Below are 24,427 nucleotides of genomic sequence, written 5' to 3'. Positions count from 1 at the left end.
TATTTTTAACTTCTCATTTAGTCATCTTTCTGCATTGTAGTTCTTGATGTTTCTCTTTTCGGCATCAAATAAATATCCAGGAGGATATTTTGAATCAAATATCCAAATGTTACACTACAAAGGCTTTTCAGTAATCAATTCATTGTTTCAGCCTTACCTGTCTTCAATGTGTAAAACACTAATAATTGCTCTTTATAACCATAACCATCCTTTTGACTCCCTAGTAATATAAAATTATCAGAAGTGCAGCCTACTTTTTTAAGGGTAAAGATTTCAGTGTTCTATTTTTAGGTTATTTAGTTACAAAGTTATTTGCATGGTAAGAGGAGGAGGTCTTCATTTTTTTTTTTTTGTTATATGTATATTTTCTTTTTCAGTATTCAAGTGTTATTTGGGTTTATTTGATGATTCCTTAACTGCTTTCACTACAGTTACTTGCGTACTTGTTATGTACTTTACTCACAAATTGTGGTATTGGATTCTGTATTAATTACATGAATTTGCCAGCTACACATGTACTGTTATTTAAGCCTTGGTCGGTCCTGGACAAGCAAAAGCATTTCAGTCATTTGTCCAAACTATATATATATATATAAAGTTAATCCAAACAAGAAAGCACAAAAAAACACAACGCAAGGACGTGGAACAAATATAGTATTATTGGACGCTCAGGAAAGAAGGAAAGAAGGAGGGTTTAACGTTTCAAGCGGAGCTCTTCGTCGGAAACATAGGAGAAGGAAAGATCCAGAGAAGGGAAGACAGAGGAAAAAAATTGCCAACGGTACACATGAGGTCACATTTTATATATATATATATATATATATACACATATACAGTGTGTCTCTGTGTCCATTTTTAAAGATGTAGCTATGATTTGAGGGAAATTTAGCTTTTATTTCTAACTTGGCAAACAACCATATAGAGGTACCATCATTAGCTCATTGGTAGTGGTTTGGATTGTCTGTAAATTTTCTGCTACTTATGCAAGTATTTGATTTGGTAAAAAAGGAACTCATAATTATTTTCTTTCTAACTCATTGCATAACATGCTGTATACTTTGGCTCCATATATGCTCTGAATTTGATTGACTTTCTTTTCTTAAGCATATTCTTTGCTTAGAACTAGGTTTATTTTAAGGTTTACTAGACTATTTCATTATTTGTTTTGAATACTTGGTTCTGTTAGAAAAGGAAAGATGATTATATTACTAAAGCATCTTGCACAAAATCTCTTTGGTAGGATTAATTTGTTATTTTCACAATCTCTTCACTTCTCTATATGTTGTATATTCTTAATACAATTTTTTCTTTTTTTTTTCCTATTCTAGTTGAATGAGTAAAAGAGCATGTTTTTTCACCTTGTTTAACTTGTAAAGTATTACTGTACGCTATTTTGCAAGATTAGGGTAAACACAATTTTGCCCAGTACTACCATATTCATGTTCAGAGTTACCTTAACAAATACGAATGTTGATTGCTGATGTCATAATAATAATTCTTTCTACAATAGGCACAAGGCCTGAAACTTTTTTTTTTTTGGGGGGGGGTTAGTCGATTATGTCAACCCCATTGCGTAACCGGTACTTAATTTATTGATAATGATACAAGGCTGCAAGCTGGCAGAAACGTTAGCACGTCGGGTGAAATGCTTAGCAGTATTTCGTCTGCCGTTACGTTCTGAGTTCAAATTCCGCCGAGGTCGACTTTACTTTTCATCCTTTCGGGGTCAATAAATTAAGTACCAGTTACGCACTGTGGTCGATGTAATCGACTTAATACCTATGTCTGTCCTTGTTTGTCCCCTCTATGTTTAGCCCCTTGTGGGTAATAAAGAAATAGGTACTTAATTTATCGAGCCCGAAAAAATGAAAGGCAAAGTCGACCTCGGCGGAATATGAACTCAGAATGCAGTGATGCTAAGCATTTCATCTGGTGTACTAGCAATTCTGCCAGCTCGCCACCTTACAATAATGATAATAATAATGAACTTATTGTATATAGTGCTCAGGTGCACTACAACTCATCAGAAAAAAGAAACTAAAACTGCATGCACAGTACATAAAAATATGTACAGGAAGTGAACAGTGAAAAAAAGCCTGAACAGAAATAAAGAAGAAGAAATGGTGGGTGGGGAGCATCAGGTGTACTGTTGGCGAATTTCAAGAAGCATGAAAGCTTTGAAGAATGTAATGTCTTGACAGCTAACAACTGATGCAGGTAGTTTATTCCATGCGTCAGAAATTCTGCTCATGAAAAAAGGCTTCTGCAAGTCATGGGTCCTGTGTTGTTTTCTTGATTTTGTAAGCATATGCATGAGTGTTATCATTACTCATTAACTCTAAGTCAGCTCTGATTTAGCAAACTTATGAACACTGTTGTTCTATTTTCCAGAAAGTATCTAATGTAACATCATTTACCATTTAAAATACTGACGTATGATTTATGGAAGAATTAGTTGCTATTTCTTGTCGATTAAGTGAAAACTAGTAAATAGGCTTCCTTGTTGATTCAGATTGTTAAATGTTGTTTAAAAGAAACGGTATTATTTGATAAAATATCTAATAGTATATATTTTCCATTTTCTGTATGTTGTGTTCAAACTTTGATGAACTTGATCTCTCCATTTCATTTTTCTGGATAAGGTGAATGGTGTACAATACAATAACCAACAGGGTGACTATTTTTTCCTTCAGTTTGTTATTTCCTGCATATGTTTAGAAATTATTATTGTTATTATATATTAGTACTAATATTATCTTTAATCTTATTTTTTTTTGTATTAGGTTATATGGACAAATCAAAGACATACACTGTTGACGATGAGAGATCGTCGAATTACTGATGATGTCCGTATAATGGTGGTTCGTGATCATCCTGGTGAGTGGAACTTACATATAAGGGATGTGGAACCATCTGATCAAGGTCAATTCAACTGTCAAATTAATACAGTTCCTGTAAAAATAAACAAGGTGAATCTATTTGTATTAGGTGAGTATTATGAAAATGTTATCTTTTCTATATAATTCAGAAGTTTTGCAAGTGCATTTATATATAATCAAAGGTTAAAAAATACATGATTATGTGGAAAAGTTTATGAGGCCAAAAAAAAAGGTAAAAAATAGGAAAGCTTCCTCTGTTATTTTCACTGAATGATATTGACATAATTTAAGTGTTTTTATTTATTTCATTTATTGCATGATCTATGTTTTTTGAGCCTTTTTTTAAAATTTGATAGTTCTTCCTAATCTTAATTTCAGTTTTTCTTAATCTATATTGATGAATAAATTTGTTTGCCATGTAGTAAAGTGCAAGGAATTGAGATCTCATTCTCCACAAATTCACCCTCATACCTAGAATTATTCACATTTACTTCACACTTTTCACACATGGATGAGCTGAAGGATTAGCAATTCTGGGCATGACCATAAATTTTTAAAGTTTCTTACAGTTTTAATTTGATTACATTGACATGAACAGATTTAATATAAGTTGATAAAATTTTCTTGTATGAGTAAATTTTATATTACTGTTGTTAACTCTCTACTGGCTGAAATTAAAACATTTTCACTTAATTTTTTAAACAATTTCTTTAAGATGAAAATTATATTCCATTTGAAGGGAAACTATTATTAACTTTGTATCAGGAAAAGAAATGCTATATTGAAATACTCAAGAATATTTATGATTTTATCTCAATTCTTTAACATATTTTAATGTTTTGATATTTAGTTCTCTTGTTCCCTTTGGATATCTGTCAGTTTTTCATTTATTTTAAAGAATGTATTTGGCTAATTTTATTATGAATACACAACTATAAAAATTAAAGAGTTTGGTTGCTTTTCATGGTAATTTCTAATTCCATTGCTTCAAATATCTCTCTAAATACAAAATTAAGGAAAAGAAGATACCTTAAAGCTGGACCATGAAGTTCTGAGTAGAATTTTGTTAATAAAATTTCTCATCAACAATTCTCTTGAAACCCTTCCCATGATAATTCAGAATAATTTATAGTTAGATTACAAACATGTAGAGAAAAATTTGTATACTATATATTTTGAATGTAGCCAGCCCTAATTATGAACTGAAAAATTCAGTATATAAATCTAATCAATTCAATAATAACCATGCCACTATAACCTATACAGAATTATACAGTACTGTGATGAGTGGAGTGAAATGTAACAGGCAAATGAGATAATAAATTGTTGAATGACAAATATTTCCCAGTGCATGTTAATTTGTGGTTGTTCCTATCTAATTAGTGTAGCTTTTGAATACTCATGTCACCAATATTTCTAACAAAAGCTTTTATATAAATTTTAATTTCTACTTCCTTGCAGCTGTCAAAATGCTTCCTAGAATTGAAGCTTTCATATCTGAATGCTTTGTGATAATATATGTTTCATGCATTTGCTGGACTTATAGTCTGTAATCTTCCACTGGAATATGCCCAAAGAAGGGAGAGAGGAAGTAATAAGTCACAACTTAACAATGATTGCTAGTTAAGATCCTAAGTGAACATATTAATGTCATATCTACAGTAAGAAAGGAAAACTGAACTCGTAACTGATTTATCCTAGGTCTGAAAAATTTGCATCACCAAAATATAGAAAATACACAAAATATAAATTTACAACTAGAATTAGTGTTCAGTGCTTTAAAGCTTACGAAAGTTCTGAGAACATTAAACTCTGACATAAGATTAAGACTTTTTTTGCTGTCCTCAGGTTTTATTCAACATTTTAACAACCGTATTGTGCTTAATAGAAACCTGAAGATGACTTCAAAGCAAGATTGATTGATTTATGGCAGTACAACAAACAAGGGAGGCTACTTAAAGTGACAGGTTGTAGAACTGAATGACTTTAAAGCTATTCAAGACTGAACAAGATAGGAACTTTGAGTCAGTGGAATTGGCAAAATCATGCATGAAGATAGTAAAGATAAACATTTCTAACCTCAGTTATAATTGTGATAAAAATAAGAAAACAATTAAGTAAAATATTGCAATAACAAGCCCGAATACTAAAACAGTGATCATGCATTAGTCCAATTATCTGTGACTTAAAGCAATTAAACTTTAAATATGTAATCATTCATATTGAAGTTCTGTTATTCATTATTTTGATTAATTGCCTAGCCTTTCAAAATATTTTCTGTCTAACTAGTTTATGGCAGTTGAAAAAAGCAAAGTAAAGAAATAACAAAAAAGATTAGAAATCAAATAATAACTAACATACAATATAACAAAAAAAAAAGGATGATTAGTTCAGTTGATCATGCAATTTATCATTGTTGACTGAATAATTTTCAAGCAATTATGAATGCCTTTGATCAAACATTTAGTAAAGATTTTCTTGCTATAAATATTGTACAAACCAGAATAGTTTTCTTCAATTTCCCATCATATTATCATGTATATATAAATGTATGTATATACATACATACATATATACATACATATGTGTGTATGTATATATGCATGTATGTGTATTTTTACATATATACAGGTGCATGTGTGTATATATATATATATAATGATGATGATTATATATATATATATATATATATATATATATATATATATATATATTATATATCATGATACTCATTATATATATGTACACAGATATACATATATATAATCTTCAACTATATTTAGTTATTTTATATATCTAAAGATTATTTCGATACTTTAGTTTTGATATAAATATCTTCCATACTCTGGAATATTTTCGTAAATTGATCTTGCAATTTCAGAGAATTTCTTTTGTTTAATGTGCTATTATTAACATTAAGAAAGAATATTTTCTTGCTAAAGAGTTTAAAAAAAAAAAAATCAGCAAAATACGTGAGATGATCAAAAAATTATATTATGCATTTAAAGTTGTGCATATGAAATCATGTTAAAAGAATGAAAATTTTTGGCATTTATAGTCATATTTTACAAGGTTTGGCTTAACTGTGTTTGACTGCTACATTAATTGTAGTATTTCTGTATATCTCAGCATAAACTGATATTTGTTGCTAAATATATTCTTTTAATTATTTTTGTCAACATGACATGAATACATCTCTGATGTCATTTCTCAAGTCATCTCAATGTATGGCACTATTTGGTCTGTGACACCTTTATAAAAACCTTTTAGTACATTGCATCATTTTGAAAATGACTTTCTTTGGCATCAGAAAAGTTATTGTACCATGTAGCAACTGAAACCACTCACATTTTGCTCTGCAGTGTCCTGTGAGATTATTGTATACCATACTAAACAGTCTGAATTCAAAATATTTGACATAACATTGTATAACAGACAACATGTTAAAGAATTTTACAACAGAACTGTTTCTTTGATCAACCAGGTATTAACTTACGGTATTAACTTCTATAATCCTAAAGGACCCACATAGGGGAGTTTATTAGTATGCTCACACACACACACACACACGCACACATTTTGACATAATCTTATCCAAAATTGTATCTCTTTGATTTTATTTATATATTTATATATATATATATATAGAATAAAAAGTTTTTTGAATGGTACAACAATGCACTATAATACAGACAATGGACTATATACCTGTTGTTATTTAGTCATCCATAGTCTGATATGATATTTTGGAATAGTATTCCTTCTTCAGATATTCTTAGATGGAGTTGCTACTATAATTGGTTTTCTAACGGCTGTGTTTGACTGCTACATTAATTGCCGTTAGAAAACCGATTATAGCAGTGACACCATCTATGAATATCTGAAGAAGGAATATTATTCCAAAATATCATATCGGATTATGGATGACTAAATTACAACAGGTATATAGCCCATTGTCTATATTATAGTGCATTGTTGTACCTTTCAAAATTTATTCTTTACAAACAATACACAGTGCTTCAAGCGAACTACAATATCTCATATATATATATATATTTATTTATTTATATATATATATATATATGTATGTATGTATGTATGTATGTATGTCTACAGAGACAGAGAGAAAGGGAAATGTCTACTAAAGCTATAATTCATGGATACTTATGTGAAGCTAAGGTGTTGAAGTAATTACAGGTACACCAGGGATTTACATATTCAAAGAAATGGGGAACAATGTTTTATATTCGAACTTGGTACTTTGTCACCACCAGGTTTAAATGAGCATTTTTCTTTCTCCTCCACTTCTTCTGATTTCATTTAGCTGTTTCTTATCTTCTGATTCCTATCTCACTTCCTTTTTGCCTTTGCCCACTGCTTTGCTTCATTCCAATCCTGTTTCATTCTACCTGTCTCTCTCCCAGATTCTTTGTCCTATTCTTTCCTGTCAGTATATGAAGCTTCTGAGGACTTGTATTCCTTATCAATTCCAAACTGTTTTTCTAACTTAGAATATGTAAAAAAAACTCTGCTGTGTCTCTAGTTTCTCACCTGTCAAATTTTTGTTGAAAAGGGATTATCTGAAACACTGAATTTTTCACTCCTCGCAGCAAGTTCACCGCCCAAATTTTGTCGATTTTATTAAATAATTCAATTCTTGCCAATGCAGAAACACTTACCTCTTTGTAACCTGTATGATCATGTGTGTGTGAATGTGTGAATTTATGCATGTGTATTCTTGAAAGAGACATGAAGGTAGCTGAAATCCAAAGAGAATTCAATATGAATTTTGTACATTACCAAAGAGTAAATAGATTTTCTGTTTGTCTGCCTATCAATCAATCAATATAGATATATTAGTTTCAGTCATTGGACTGTAGCTATACTGTGTCTTGTCTTCACAGATTTAGCCAATCATATGAATCCCAGTATTTCAAGACTCATCAGTCTCTATACATTGAGGTAGTTATAGGCTATAAAGAGACACAGCAAAGAATACCAGTTTTAGTCTAATCTTGTGTATACATAAGAACAAATAAACACATAAATACACACACACACAAACATACATACACACACATATAAACATACATACATACTCACACATAGATATATATGTGTCTACATATCTCTTTACTCTTTTACTTGTTTCAGTCATTTGACTGCGGCCATGCTGGAGCACCGCCTTTAATCGAGCAACTCAACCCCGGGACTTATTCTTTTGTTAGCCCAGTACTTATTCTATCGGTCTCTTTTTGCCGAACTGCTAAGTAACGGGGACATAAACACACCAGCATCGGTTGTCAAGCAATGCTAGGGGGACAAACACAGACACACACATGCATACATACATATATATATATATATATATATATATACACATATATACATATATACGATGGGCTTCTTTCAGTTTCCGTCTATCAAATCCACTCACAAGGCTTTGGTCAGCCCAAGGCTATAGTAGAAGACACTTGCCCAAGGTGCCACGCACCTGTATAAATTATCTGTATAAATTATCTTGTGTGTATAGTTAAACGACCCTACTATACTGTGCAGTGAGCAAAATGAAAAACAAATAATGCACATGCACGAAATTAAAAATATAAAATGGCGACAATTTACCCATCGCACCCTGTATCTGTGTGTGTACACGTATGTGTGTGTGTGTGTGTGTATACAAGCATGCAAACACAGTGTGATATTTTGTCCCCCACTACCGCCTGACAACCTGTGCTGGTGTGTTTATGTCCCTGTAGTTTAACAGTTCAACAAAAGAGACCAATAGAATAAGTACCAGGCTTTAAAAAAGAAGTACTGGGGTCGATACATTTAACTAAAAATTCCATTTAAAAGATAAAAGGATATCATTCTCATTAACTCCTGGATATTGCTGTCTTGAGTCCTAGAACTCACAGTGCCAGTTGTCCCATGTCCATGCTGTATAAATGAGCAAGATCACAACAATACTCCTAAATGAGGTGCCAGTTGATCACAAGTCTCCCGTCTGCAGTTTAGTGGACTGCATCAATGAGGAAGTATTTTTCTCAAGTACACAAATTACTGCTTGATCCACGAATCAAAACCACAATCTTATGGTTGTCAGTGCAACATTCTTATCACAAGATCATATGCCTTCATGCACTCACTGTAATATACATATATTAGATTATTACACGTTCGTTTTACATCAGCTTTTCTATGCTAACATGGGATAGACAAATATATTATTAGGGAATTGTTTTATAGCTGGATGCCTTTCTTGTTGTTAACACTAACCAGCTTTTGAAGTAAAAGATCTCCTCTTCAAATAGGCAAAACCAGTATATGATTTCTTGACAGGGGAAATAAAATTACTGATTGTAGCTCAGTACTTTTCAGAGATGTGCACACGCAAACATAGACGCACAAGATGGTGTCAGAAAAAGCATCCAGCTGTAAAGTCCCACTTCAACAAAAAAAATCTCCATCCAAATTCATACCTGCATAAGAGAAAAGAAGCATTAAAATTAACATAAATACAGACAATATATGCATATAATAGGCTTTTTTCAGTTTCTACTAACTAAATCCAGTCTGCTGTTAGAAAAGCATGAAATCCAAAGTGTTTGTAAGATGCCGGCTATAATAACTGTGTGTGTGTGTGTGTGTAAATGTATATTACTTTCTTACTTTCTTAATGCATGTGCTTAGTATCTTATGGTTTGTATTCCAGTATTTAAGCCTTGGACATAATGTCTCTAACACTATTATCATATAAATCTTTTACTGTTAAAGATTTCATGCAGTGTTTATTGCAAACATGAATACATGTCTTACATTTTAATCACATACTTAGAACAGTGTTTCAGATTAAAATAATCTCTCATTTACATTGTTTACGTACGGTGTATACACTCTTTAGGTAACTATGAAAATGATATGAATAAAAGTTTATATATTTACATGAATGTAAGTCTAAGATAAAACGGAGAAAGGCAAAGGAAGTGTTTCATTTGCTATGTGTATGTGTTAGTAATAGATAGAGAGGGAGAAACAGATTAAATAGCACCTCATTGTCTGATACAGATTGAATAATGAAATGTTCAAAAGAATTAGAGCAACTGGAAACTGAATACCTGCATGTGAGGAATAGTTCCAAAGTGATGTGTATATTTGTATGTGTGTGTGTGTCTTCGTGTGCATCTATCTATAAATCTACATTTACTAAAATGGTAATTTTATTTACCAATATATACATGCAGAAGTTTGGAATTATTTATAGTTATTATTTTTAAAGATTGCAGCAATAAATGTAAAAAAAAACACAATCTATGTGACTAATATTTTAAGAGGAAAGTATAAATATGCATAATGTTAAGATAGTCATAAAATGGTTTTTTTAGTTGTATATTTTTATCAATACTGGATTCTATATTCTCAAGAGTGCTACAGTAACTTGAGAAACTTCTTAATTTACGAACAAACATTTCTGTCTGAGAGTATTCACAACTGTGTGTGTGTGTGTGTGTGTGTTTTAATGTCTATCTTTCCATGCTGGCATGGGTTAGGTGAACCTTGCTGAGTTGATTGGATAGATATATTTTCTATATAGAGGAGTAGATTATTCACTTTTGATATGATGTGTATTTGTCTATATGTCTTGACATTATGCAATAGTTTTAAACAAGCATTGTCATCACATAAGCAGTGTTCATTGGTTTCAGTCTTCCAGCTATAGGGAAATATTACTTTGCTTGGTGAGAGGAAGGGCATTCCATAGCAGAAAATTTACATCAACAAATTCTGTTTGACCCATGCAAACTTGGAAAAATGAACATTAAAATGATGATGATAATGTATCATTTGTACATGAACATAACCAAATATATCTATGTTTGCAATAAGTAGGTCATCAAATGCATTTCTATGCACTCAGTTAGTATGTGACTGTCATGACTTACATCAGTTTCTTCACTAAAGGAAATCAAAATAGAGTATGTGTGTGTATGTGTGTGCTGTTCATGGGCAGGAGAAGGGGTTGTGTTAGTGAGTTAGAGAAAGAAACAGGAAGGTATTATATTCTACTCCTTTTCATGTTCAATTTTGCATTTAATCCAATATTTCTGCCATTTCTTTGAAGTTGATTAATCACACCTCAGCATTCACCTACCCACACAACTAGAAATTTGATTAATTCTGAAAAAAAGAAAAAAACGTAGATATATCAAATGCTTTAAAACATTGCATATAGAAATGTTAGATTACTCGCTTCTGTTATGTTTAATTTCTTTAACCACATTTTTTTCCTCATTTGTTTTTGGGGGGTTTTTTTCTGAATTTTTTTTTATAATTTCGGTATATGATATGCAACAGTAATCAAAGCTGTTTTTCATGAAATTTGTTCAATTTTTAAAATCTTTTCAAGAGACTTGTGTAAAATACATTTTACCATATCCTTCAGGGTTAAAAAGCTTTTATCCAAAAGTAATTCTAAAATATTATAAATACAAACTAAAAACATTTAAAATATCTTCATAAAATATGCTACTTGACAAGGTAAATGTGTATATATTCAAATGATTTAAGATAGAACTAATACTATTAGATGATTTAAAATTCTTCAAAGGTCGAGTTCAAAACACACCTGCAGAATTTTATGATATAAAGTGATTGGTTAAGACTAGAAAATGACTGAATCATCAGAGCACTGACAAAAATACCTCTTCTGGTATATAATTACGGTCCTTTGCTTGTAGAGTTTGAATCTTACTGAGGTTACTTTTGCCATTCATCCTCCTGCGACAAATAAAATATATTACCCAACAAGTAATAAGGTTTAGTTGAAGAAATCCACCCTTCAAACCTGTGGTTTTATTCTTTTATCAAAATCTAATAGATTATGATCAGCTAGATTATACTGGATCTTTATCCTATTCAACCTACTGTTAAATACAATACGATAATATAAATAACAGACATAAAAATCTTAAATATCTTTTCAGCTGCTGCAACACTATAAAACACCTTTTGCAGATAATAATCAGTAATAATTTGTCAAAGTCAAATTAATAACATACTCCAGAATAAACTAACTCTTACCCACGCTCAGTTAGTAAATGTTAGCATTCTATTTATAACCAACAATAAATGCCGACCCTAGTTTTGAAATGTTAAACAACTAAAATTATTACCCTGTACTTTATCCTACCCAGAGTTATTAAAGACTAAGCAAACTATAGTGAGGAGTAATCTCATAATCACAACACACCGAACTGAAATAATTTAAAATTAACCAATTTAATGCTTTTAGCTTTGTTCAGAATTCTCTCTAATTAATAATGACATTAACCCTTTAAACCTTGGGACTTATTTTACCACCTCGTAAAACTTAAGAACAGAATAATCTGTTTTCCCCCTTGTGCCTGAAGCAATTTTTAACACCCTAATCAATAAATGTATTTCACAGATAAACACTCCCTAATATTTAAATTTTATCAAATTCTCCTCTATGAGTGTACAATAAATGCTATTTAAATAGACAGGATAAAATATCTGCAGTTTTATTCCTATGGGTCTTCCATTTGCCTTGACATTACTGTTAACTTATACTCTTGTGTGTTACAAGTTAAATTTTAGTAATAGATTGGTGTATTGAATGAAGAGGTGGAAATACCATATCAAAATGTATTCAGCCACTAGGTTCCAGTTAAAACCAATAATTATATAATGGATCCACTTAGCTTGTTTTTAGCAAGGCAACATTTTATAACAAGGAATTTTTTCATTCATAGATTCCTTTGATAAAATGCTATGTGATCATCTTTTTTGTGAAAAATTTTAATTAGTAATGTGATTAATTTAAGATGTCTTTGTGGTAAAAATGTATCATAATTTGTTTACTCTAGCATTAAGTGTTAGAAATGTATCGCAGATTTTTAGAGATGTTGGAAATATTAAATATAGTATGTTACAGTTTCTAAACTTCTACCCTTAAAGAAACTGACAATGCCATTTCAAAATTTATTTTTGCTTGAATATTTTTTTCTTAATTTTCTTTGTATTTTCCTTTTTCTCTGTTTTATCCTTTCTTTCTCTCTCTCCACTCCTTCAGTAGAGGTAAATTTGTTTTTCACTTGTACAACCATGTTAAGACAATAGGAAAATTTGATACAGCTGAGTATTAAAGAATGCCAGAAAAAATCTTATGTTTTTGAGTTTTAGATGTCTTTCTTAAGAAGTATCAGTAAGAAGACTTGTGTTTTTCTTAACAAATTAGACACTTGATACTTGATTGGCTGGTTGTTTTACCATGACAGCTTTAGTCTAATTCTTTATCATTTAACTTTATATTCTCACAATATCAATGTCATAAAATGTTTTAAATATTTTGTGTTTGGAGAGTACATTCTCAAATCTGAGAGACCCCCAAACAGTCTGTTAAGTTTGGTATCCTTACTACCATCTTGGTTAAAACAAAGAAATCAAAATGAGTAAAAGCTATTTTGACTAATTACTTTCTATGAAAGTGATAATAATTTCATTGGTTTAATTAGATTATGATTTGTTATCTATTGTAAAGTAATTAAAGTTCAACTATTTTTTTTTTTTTTACTTTTTTGAAAAACTGGTCATAACTTTCAAGCATATTTAGTCTGTTTTGTATTCGCTTAAAAATCATATAGTGGGGAGAAATATTTCCTTCATTAAAATCATCGTTTAGGTTGCAAAAATATTATTGTTTTAGATTTTAAGACACTGCATCTGTCAAATAATTTTCATGATTTTTAGACGAAACAAAGGTTCTTTGTATATCTGCAGGTGTATAATATTCACACACACATATATATATATAACTTAACATGCAAAACTACTGTATTGGTTGGGTCATTATAGCATTGAATAGAGTACCTTGCAGCATGTCTTGCCTTTCATTTTTTTAGAGTTAATAAATAAAGTACCAATCTAGGATGGGTGGACTGACTGAATTGTTTGAGCATTGGGCACAATACTTTGCAGTGTGTGTGTGCCAGTTCTTTGCATTCTTGGTTCAAATTTCGTCTCCTGCTATTGTTTTCTACACAGCAGGAAAATAGGTCCTTTAAGATAGACAGTGTTTCAACTGTGCATGAATATGTGTGTGTATGTAAAAGGTTGTCACGTGAAAATGTGTGTGTGTGCATGCAATAGAAGTAGGATGGTGAGGATTTATCGCTGAAAACAAAAATCAAACAGCATTTCAGCTCTGTGTGAGTATATGTGTGTATGTACAAGAGAAGTATTTCAATGTTTGTATCTGTGATCCTTTTGTACCTTATTTATATATAAAATATTACAATTAGCCATCATTTTTGATGGCATGGGGCCAGCTAGTATTATTTTATATTGTGAATGACGATCTCACACTAAATGTTATCCTTTTCTATTTATACGCTGTGCATTACTGTACACCTGTTTATTTGCCACAATAAAGCTTCGCTATAGGCATCATTTATCGACTTTCTAACTCAGTTACACACAAAGTGTTCACAAAGAATGTCTTCTCACAAATCAAAAATGCTTGAAAATACAATGTCAACCTTAAAATGACATTATGAAAAGCCATGTCAAGGAAGGATATCTGTATTTGAATAAAGAGATATACTAACATCTTTTTAATCTACATAATATAGCTTCTTTCCACTCTCAGCCTATCAGAAAATAAACTTGCTAGACTTTGTTTCCACATACAAAACTGAACTTATGAAATATGTCCATTTTCTATACACAAGAATTATAAACTTATAAAAAAAATAACTTCTCCATATTCTAAAATATAGGTGATTCATTATATGAAATAGATACAATGAATCAAATAAACAATAAACTATGTATACAACCCCACTTTAAAATAAATATGTTATAATAAATAAAACTGAAACAGGAGTTTAAAACTTTCTTGAAGAACATTCATTAAAAATCTCAGACATGTATACGATTTTCCAAACTTTCTTATGTTATGCATATGAGTCTCTTATAATACTGTCCAAAACCAGACAGCTGCTACATTAGGATCAATATCATATCAAAGATCGAGCAAATATATATATGGCATCTTACAAAAGTAATATGAGAAAGTTTTCTTTCAGTTCATGAAATATGAAAAATTATTAACTATGTGAAGATTTTCTTCAGCAAGTCAGAAAGTAAAGCCAAGTATTCATTCACCCATATGACCAGCAATAAAAAAAAAACACACACACACACACAATCAGACAGGCTGAGATAATTGTCTAAGAAACCTACTTGGTTTCAAAACGGCGTAGCCTTTCACTCATCATTTAAAATCATTCAAGAATGTCCAAGAAAAGTCTTTTTTCAGTTTTCTAGATGTTGGAAAGCTTCCAGTAACATTGAACCAGAGCTAAGCATAGAATCAGCCAGGATTTTGAACATTACCTTGCCCGTCAATGCATCTTTTCTAACATAGTTTGGTAATGTGTCATTCACCTCACAACAGTAAGGTTGATATTACAAAACAATTTATTTTTAGACATTATGATTTTTTTCATAACTCTGTAACTCCAATACTTTATGATAAAGCACTTTCACTAGAAAAACAGCAAAACATCTTCCTTAAGATATAACATGAGTAAAACAACTTTACTGAGCTTTAACTCCAAGCTCTAATATGTTATACTCACTAAAATACATGAGATATAGGCATACCATCATCTTCATCTGAAAAATAAGGTGCCAAACTTTGGTATACACTATTGAATAAATGACGGAACAAGAAGATAAACATCAAATAGCAAAGATTGCATTAAATGAAATCAAATATGTCATTAGAGGATCCTGGTTATTTAGTTTCTTATCTGAAGAAAGCAAGAACATTTCGGTGACTTCTCATTTTTAGCATGTTATAATCAATGGGAAGCATTCTCCAGTAATTTACCGAAAACAGACATGTACACACAAGCAAATAACCAGCAATACTAAATATAAGATGCAGTCATCAAGGTGTTGCTCTGGCTTGAGTAGAATTCATAATGGTTTAAATCAACTAAAGAACTAGATGTGTGTATGTGTGCATGCGTGTATGTATGCACATGTACTCATGCATACATACATACACATATATATATATATATATATTATATATATATATATATATATATATATATATATATGTATATATATATGTATATTTACACTCACAAGCACATACATGTGTATATAATTGTAGTTTTCACACTGCTTAATTTGAGTAGGCTTGTGTTTTAGAGTTAGATCCATTTGTATTGTCAACCAGGTTCTGTATATCTGTGATGCTGCTGACACTAAACAAGCTCTCCTGCTGGATTATCTGTCATCTCAATCCTGCATCAATTTCAATTCATAGTTACTACTTCCTTAAATGAATTTTCTTCTTCCTAACAAGTTTGTAACGATAGCAAACTTTCTCTATATAAGGTATATCTTGACACAAGCATAGGTGTCTGGTTAAGAAATTTGCCACCCAACCATATAGACTCTGGTTCAGGTGCAAGTATCTTATTTTCTTCTCTAGCCCCTGGATAAACAGAACTCTATTGAATGAATTTGGCAAAAAGAAACTGAAAGATGCTGATCATTTATATATATATATATATATATATATATATATAAATGATGGGCATCTTTCGAGGCAAGTGAGGATCAGAATCGAAATCGATCAATGGAAATTGCAGATGTGTTACCAGTGCCGGTGGCATGTAAGAGAACCTTCCGTTTCGCGACCGTTACCAGCGCCGCCCCAACTGGCCTCGTGCCGGTGGAACATAAAAAGCACCATCCGTTCATGTCCATTGCCAGCCTCGCCTGGCCCCCGTGCCGGTGGCACATAAAAAGCACCATCCATTCGTGGCCGTTTGCCAGCTCTGTCTGGCACCTGTGCGGGTGGCACGTAAAAAGCACCTACTATACTCACGGAGTGGTTGGCGCTAGGAAGGGCATCCAGCCGTAGAAACACTGCCAGATTTGACTGGGCCTGATGAAGCCTTCTGGCTTCACAGACCCCAGTAGAACCGTCCAACCCATGCTAGCATGGAAAACGGACGCTAAACAATGATGATGATGATGATATATATATATATATATATATTTCTTTACTACCCACAAGGGGCTAAACACAGAGGAGACAAACAAGGACAGACAAACGGCTTAAGTCGATTACATTGACCCCAGTGCGTAACTGGTACTTAATTTATCGACCCCGGAAGGATGAAAGGCAAAGTCGACCTCGGAATTTGAACTCGGAACATAACGGCAGACGAAATACGGCAACGCATTTCGCCCGGCGTGCTAACGTTTCTGCCAGCTCGCCGCCTTCTTATATATATATATATATATATATATATATATATATGTATGTATGTGCATGCATATGCATATCATTGGTGTCTTTATTGGATCAGTAATGTCATGAAGAGTGTGAAAAAGGAGAAAGCCATAGGTCCATCAGGGATAGGTGCACAGATGCTTAAAATATCTGGGAAAGTATGATACAAGATTACTGCCAGGATAGTTAAAAAAAAAATCATGTTATATTTTTGTCTGTTGCTTGGATATTTCTTAGTAGTCTCAGAAATGAAGCACAGATAAAAGTGCCTAAAATTTAGTGAGAGTACCTTGAAAGGCAAATTTGTCTGAGGTACCATAAACTGAATCATATTTTTCTACTGTCTTTGAAATTAAGCAGGATACACAGATAGGTTGCTTCAAACTACCCTTCTTGACTACAAAATTCATAATTCTTCCAAGTAGATTGTCTACATATAGTAATGTTTACCTTGAATAGTTTGTGAAATATGCATTCTCGAAAAATGAAAATTATTAACGAAGACAGAAAAGGTAGGGGTATACGAGAAACAGCTGAGGAAGGGGAGAGTTTATAGTGTCTGTCTCTGCCCCTTCTCCCAACCTCAGCCTCATGCACCTTAGCATAGCCTTAGTTCTTAAACCCCAGTTTTCTCATTGGTCAGAAGGACTGTTTACAAAGTGCCATGACATTAAATTTTGAGTTATATGTTGGGAATATTAGTAACTGAAATAGAAAAATATCAGACAAAATTCAAAGACAGCAAGAACAAATATCAAACTGAAAGTTGCTCTTGCTAAATAGATCATAGATCATGTTATTTAGCCACTATCATGACAACCACATGTCCTCACTGATTAAAACATTTCAGTTATGACTATGCTGTCTTTTTAAATGCCAACAACTACATTATTCTGTATATCTTTTTCATAAGATGATAAAGTGTTAATTGAGGAAAATTTGGTTGATATTTCTAGTACGAAGTGTTTTTGTATAGAGAGGTCTCTTTCAGTTTTGTCAAATAGAGTGGTTTATAGGTAGTTGGTTACCTTACAAAGAGATGCAAAAACCAGTAACAAGTAAACAGGTATCTATGACTAAGGCGGCGAGCTGGCAGAAATGTTAGCACGCCGGGCGAAATGCTTAGCGGTATTTCGTCTGTGTTACGTTGTGAGTTCAAATTCTGCCGAGGTCAACTTTGCCTTTCATCCTTTCGGAGTTGATAAATTAAGTATCAGTTACGCCCTGGGGTCGATGTAATCGACTTAATACCTATGTCTGTCCTTGTTTGTCCCCTCTGTGTTTAGTCCCTTGTGGGTAATAAAGAAATAGGTATCTATGGCAACACCTTAAGTTTTAAATTACCTTGACAATACTCTGAGTTTTAAATTATCTTGACAATCTTTCAAGTTTTAAATTACCATCTTGAGATGATTGATTATGAGATAAAAAGAAGGAAATGTAAAGATTTACCTACCCTGAGATAATCTTTGAAGACACCATGTTGTGAGTGGATGACTATTAAATATGGTAAAAGAGTGAATGGCAGAGGGATTAAATTGAACAAGACAGAAGATTCGATAATGCTGAGATAAACAATTGATAATAAGCAGGCTTATGTAATATTAATGAGCATGAGTAGAAGGTGGATTAGAGAATGGTTGAGTATTAAAGATGTCAGATGCTATATGCAAGAAGTCTTTCTTGCATATGTGTAGACAACAAAAGGAAGTGAAATGATGTGGTCTGACAATGGAAGGTGACTGTACTGAAGGAAGCTGTTGTGATTATGCCCCATCCTAATCAGGTGAACCATATAATAAAAGGTAACCCAATCGTGATTGTTCAGTCATTTTCCTGTATACCAGGAACATAGGACCACATTATCTGATGTCGGTAGGTATCATTTGATGGGAGATTTCATTGCTATTCTAACAGTTTGAGTAACCATATAGAAGATCCTTTGTGATATCAGATTTCCGAACGCAGGGCTTAACTGAAACAATGATGCAATGAGATGGGCGTAATTAGCTATACTTTCTTCTCATAGAAAGCAGGAAAATAGGCATTTATACAATGATAATGAGGAAGATTATGATGGACGATGGAATATTGACTGGGCCTGAATTTGACTGGGCCTGATGAAGCCTTCTGGCTTCACAGACCCCAGTAGAACCGTCCAACCCATGCTAGCATGGAAAACGGACGCTAAACGATGATGATGATGATGATGAATGCAAGCATGTCTATAACATGCGCATGTGTATATATATATATCATCATCATCATCATCATCATCGTTTAACGTCCGCTTTATATATATATATATATATATCATCATCATCATCATCATCATCATCGTTTAACGTCCGCTTTCCATGCTAGCATGGGTATATATATATATATGTATATATATATATATATATATATATATATATATTATATATATATATATATATATATGAAATTGTGTCTCTCACTATATATATTTATACTCACATGCACACAAGCATATATATGTGTGTGTGTGTATTTAATTTTATTGTGAATAAAATTGTGTATTTGCACAAATATTTTATGCACCCAAACAATTCACATTTCTTCTTTTTTACCCATTATGTTTTTATCTCCATTCAGCTACATCACAGTAAATTTACTGAAAAAAAAAATGCATATAAAGAAAACAGTTGAAATAAATATCATAAAAAGCATAAAAAATATCACAGCTGATGAAATGAATTAAGTAGTATAATAGCTCTTTCAATTGTCGGTAGGAAGTTATATCCAACCATTTCACCTCTCCATGTTGTTTCATGTTCATAATGCTACTGAGAATATAGCATTAGATCAGCTATTAACTGATCTCAGATCTAAACAGCAATTCTGACTGCTATGGCCCTCAAGAGATCTTCATCTTTCTACTGTTGGCTCTTATTTCCAACAGCCATGAATCATGGAGAAACAAAGGGAGGAGAGAGTGGGTCTATGTGAGAAATGTCAGAAGAGAGTGAGAGGGGAGTCGAGAGAAAAGGGGACATGAGAAAGAGAGAGAATGACAAAAGTAATAATTATGGATGAGATAGATAGAAGAGAGATTCAAATATATTTTTTAGAGTGAGTGTTTGCATGCATGTGAGAGAGAGAGAGAGAGAGATCTGAAACAATAATAAAAATAGATATGAAGAGAGTATAGGGAATGAAAAAGGTAAAAATAAACTGAGAAGCGAAGGGAGAGAAAGTGATAGATCATGACAGAGAAAAACAAAATAGAGGTTGCAGATGAAAGGGGGAAAGACAGATTGAATGAGAGGAAGAAAGTGAAATTGAAAGAGAGAGGGAAATTAGAATGATAAAGAGAATAATGAGTTAAGAGGTAAAAAAAAAAAATATCTTACAGAGGAAGAAAATAACAGATATGATCATTATCTTTGATTTTTTTTAAATTTTTCAACAGAAAAACTAGTAAATAACAGTAAAATAGGATAAAAATGAAAGCAACGGAATATAAACAAGATTAAAGTCAAAAATAATCAGCTCAGCTTTATTTATGTCTTTCATTGAGTGGAAAGTTCAGGCAAGATGTTTTTTCATTTTCTTCATCAAGTGAAATTGTATTTTCTCTATTTAATTTGAGATAAATACCACAGAGGGAGAGAGAGAGAGAGAGAGAGAGATATGAGAAGAGCATAATAGTTTTGAGATGAAATAATAAAAAAAGGTAAAAAAAAGCAGAAAGGTGAAAAAGTGCTGATAAGAAAAAAATATATGAACTCTGTTGGCCCACATGGTTTAATGGATAAGGCATCTGACTTAGAATCAGAAGATCATCATAATCATCATCAACATTATTATTATTACTATTATTATTATTATTATATTATTATTATTATTATTATTATTATTATTATTATTATTATTATTATTATTATCATCATCATCATCATCATTATTATATCCTTCGACACAATTCCTTTATTCAGTGACTTATTTCATTTATTTACTTTTGAGGTGTTGTGTAAAGTGAACCAAACATTTTAACTGCATGGAGTGCAATGTATTACTGGTTATTATTTTATGAACGACGGGAATCAAAGTCAACCTTTTTGTTTTTTTTATTCAAAAACTGAAACATTGAACTTTACCCAACAAACTATCTGATCATTTATCTGTGGCTATCTCCACTGCTCTAGATTTTTTTTAAAAATTTAATAATGAAATCTTTTGTCATAGTTCTCACATTACGATTAAAAAATGGAAGTTTTTTGAAACGTAATAATAATGGAGATAATAAACATAAAACCTCTGAAATGAGAATCTAGGATGCCCTTGATTTCCCAGTAGATGTGGCAGTGGTGCTGTGGTAATGACAAGCAAAATACACTGACATTACCAATCCATATAACCAATAAATTATCCAGTTTATATATTTAATCAAAACCACTGCTATCCTTTTTATGACTATACTGTTGCATTTAGTTAATTTTGAGATTAGATATAAACTTATAAAGTTCCAAGTGCATTTACTTATATCTTTTACTGAAAAATACCTTCTCTATCATTAAAAAGAAAAAAAAAGAGAAACACTAGAATATATATATATTTTTTTTATCATAAAGCTATAGTTATGAAAGTTCTCAGATCTGCAGAACAATACTTCATTTTTATAGGTCCATCTATATATGGTCCATCTATCTCTGTTACCATCATGCTTCATTAACTAACAGTTCTCTCTTTCTCTATATAACTGACACTTGTGTAACTTTATGCAATGAAAATGAAATATAGTTACTGATTTTTGGAGACATTATGTTGATACTTCAAACATCATGAAAAACATTATTTTTTTACCATCTAAGAACTTAAATTTAAAATATTTTTGATTAGTTAATTGTGATCTCTGTTAATTACTTAATACTTTCTTGAGTTATATAGTAAAGAAAATAAATGTATCATAAAACCAAACATTTGATTTACTATGAAAAGTTGCAGACTGAATAATTATGAAGTCCCATTGCACATCTCTTGGCAAGTGTATTCTACAGAGCCAATGCCATGAAAAAGAAGAATTGGTTGACAGAAACTGGAAGGAAGCCTATTGTGTGTATGTGTGTGCAAATATTGACATTTTGAAGCTTTACTTGTCATAATCTCAGCAGAATGTTGTGATATAATGTTGGCATTCCTTATTGACATTACAACTGTGCTGTCAAAGGCCAGTGGAATAAAAGATCTGTTATGTGAAAATCATGTAAGTTTGCAACAGGAAGAACACCTGGCTATAATAAATCTCTCTACAGCCTGTGCTAGCATGGAAATTGAATATTGAATGAAGAAAAGTAATTTTGAAATCATGTTTACATGATGAGTCTAAAAGAGAGTAGTGAGTACTTCCTGTTTGCAAACACACAATATCAACATCAAATTTATTCAAATTATTCATATCCTTTCAATGACTTACAGATGATCAAAATTTAGATTTTGGTATATAATCAAGTTCGTTGTTATTAAAATATGGAGATAAGATAGTTTTTAATCAAGAAGTGAATGAATATTAATTAGTTACTTTCATTACCATACATACTTTGGGATTTGGCCAATTAAAATTTTTAAGAATCCACTCATCCTAAATTTTTATCATTGAGTAATTTAAAGTGAATGAAAGCCATTGTTGAGAGATATGAATCTGGATGGTTGAAGGATATCAAAGAAAACTAGGACCTTATCAGGGATAAGTCAAATATCCTGTCAACACATGTCAACCAGACAAAAACAAAAAGATGGCTTGCCCTGGGTGGATGATGAGTAAATTATGTATACAAATTTATTGACCAACAAAATATCAAGAAGAATAACATAGCACTTGAGTCTGTTGTAGCTTGGGTACTTGAAGAATATCAAAGAAAAACAAGATACCAAAACTGTTAAGTCAAATGACTACTAGGCCAATACATAGCAATAAGAAAGCTAACTGAGACTAGGTGGAACATTAGTAATTACTGTTTACACAAAATGTTCTTTAAGTAAAAAAAATATTCTCTTTTTTTATCATATTGTAGGATCATTTGTAACTTAGACCTTACAACTAATAATATATTGAAATTTCATAATTTATTATTTACTATGCAAATTGGATTAATTACACACTCCAGTTGATTGCATAATAATTTGAGGCTATGCAATTATACCAAATTAATTGCTTATATATCATAACTCTTAAACAATTTTGGTGTGTATTATATTCCCAGAATAATTCATATATCACCTATTTCATAGAAAATAGAGTTTATCCAATAGAATGTAAGTGCTGTTTATTTTATATACTCTAAATATGTGAAACTAATGTCTGAGGATTTGTTCTTAAACTGCTGAGAACTAGTTTGAAAACAAGCATTTAGTCAGGTATTCCACTGTCTCTATCAAAATATTGAAAATAATAATAATAATAATAATGATAATAGTAATAATAATAATAGTAATAATAATAAAGTTGGCTATGGATGACTAAAAGTAATTTAAAACAGGAAAAAGAGGCTCTAATCTATGCTGCCTCTGAGCAAGTATTAAGAATGAATTACATCAAAAACAGAATAGACAACACATCAGAAAGGGATAAGTGCAGAATTTGTGGACAAAATGCTGAAACCATATCTCTTGGCAAGTGTCTTCTACAGAGCCAACCAATGCCTTGTGAGAAGAATTGGTTAACAGAAACTGGAAGGAAGCCCATTGTGTGTGTGCAAATATTGACATTTTGAAGCTTCGCTTGTCATAAATTCAGAAGAATGTTGTGATATAATGTTGGCATTCCTTGTTGACATTACAACTGTGCTGTCAAAGACCAGTGGAATAAAAGATTCATTATGTAAAAATCATGTAAGGTTGCAACAGGAAGAACACCTGGCTATAATAAATCAATGTACGCCACTAGCTCAGAAAGAATTTAAGAGATGTTATGACAATATAGCAAGGATTGTCCATTGGACACTTGGCAGCAAGTATGGAATTGACAGAGCAAAAAAGAGGTATGAACATAAACCCAAAGGCATCATCAAAAATGATAATGCAAAGATCCGATGGGATTTTATGATTCAATGCAACTATGAGATAGGGAATAGCAAACCAAACACTGTTGAGAAAGAAATGCTGGATCATAGATATAGCTTGCCCAGCTGACAAGGTATGCGATAAGGAAGAAAGAAAAGTCGACAGGAATGACTGTGTGGTAAGT

At 31.7% G+C, this 24,427-nt stretch overlaps 1 protein-coding gene across 1 annotated transcript in view; it reads left to right on the top strand.

Annotated features, from left to right (window-relative positions):
- The first annotated feature begins 2,782 nt into the window (after positions 1-2,782).
- Positions 2,783-24,427, top strand: part of LOC115231943 (lachesin-like) — a 169,666-nt gene continuing 148,021 nt past the window's right edge. The window contains exon 1 of the mRNA XM_029801825.2: positions 2,783-2,988. Within this exon, the coding sequence (XP_029657685.2) occupies positions 2,820-2,988 (169 nt within the window). The 5' untranslated portion in view covers positions 2,783-2,819. The remainder of the gene's footprint in view (positions 2,989-24,427) is intronic.

Source organism: Octopus sinensis, unplaced genomic scaffold (assembly GCF_006345805.1).
Source record: "Octopus sinensis unplaced genomic scaffold, ASM634580v1 Contig18962_ERROPOS3086990, whole genome shotgun sequence".
Taxonomy (NCBI): Eukaryota; Metazoa; Mollusca; class Cephalopoda; order Octopoda; family Octopodidae; genus Octopus; species Octopus sinensis.
This window is presented reverse-complemented; position numbering and strand designations above follow the sequence as displayed.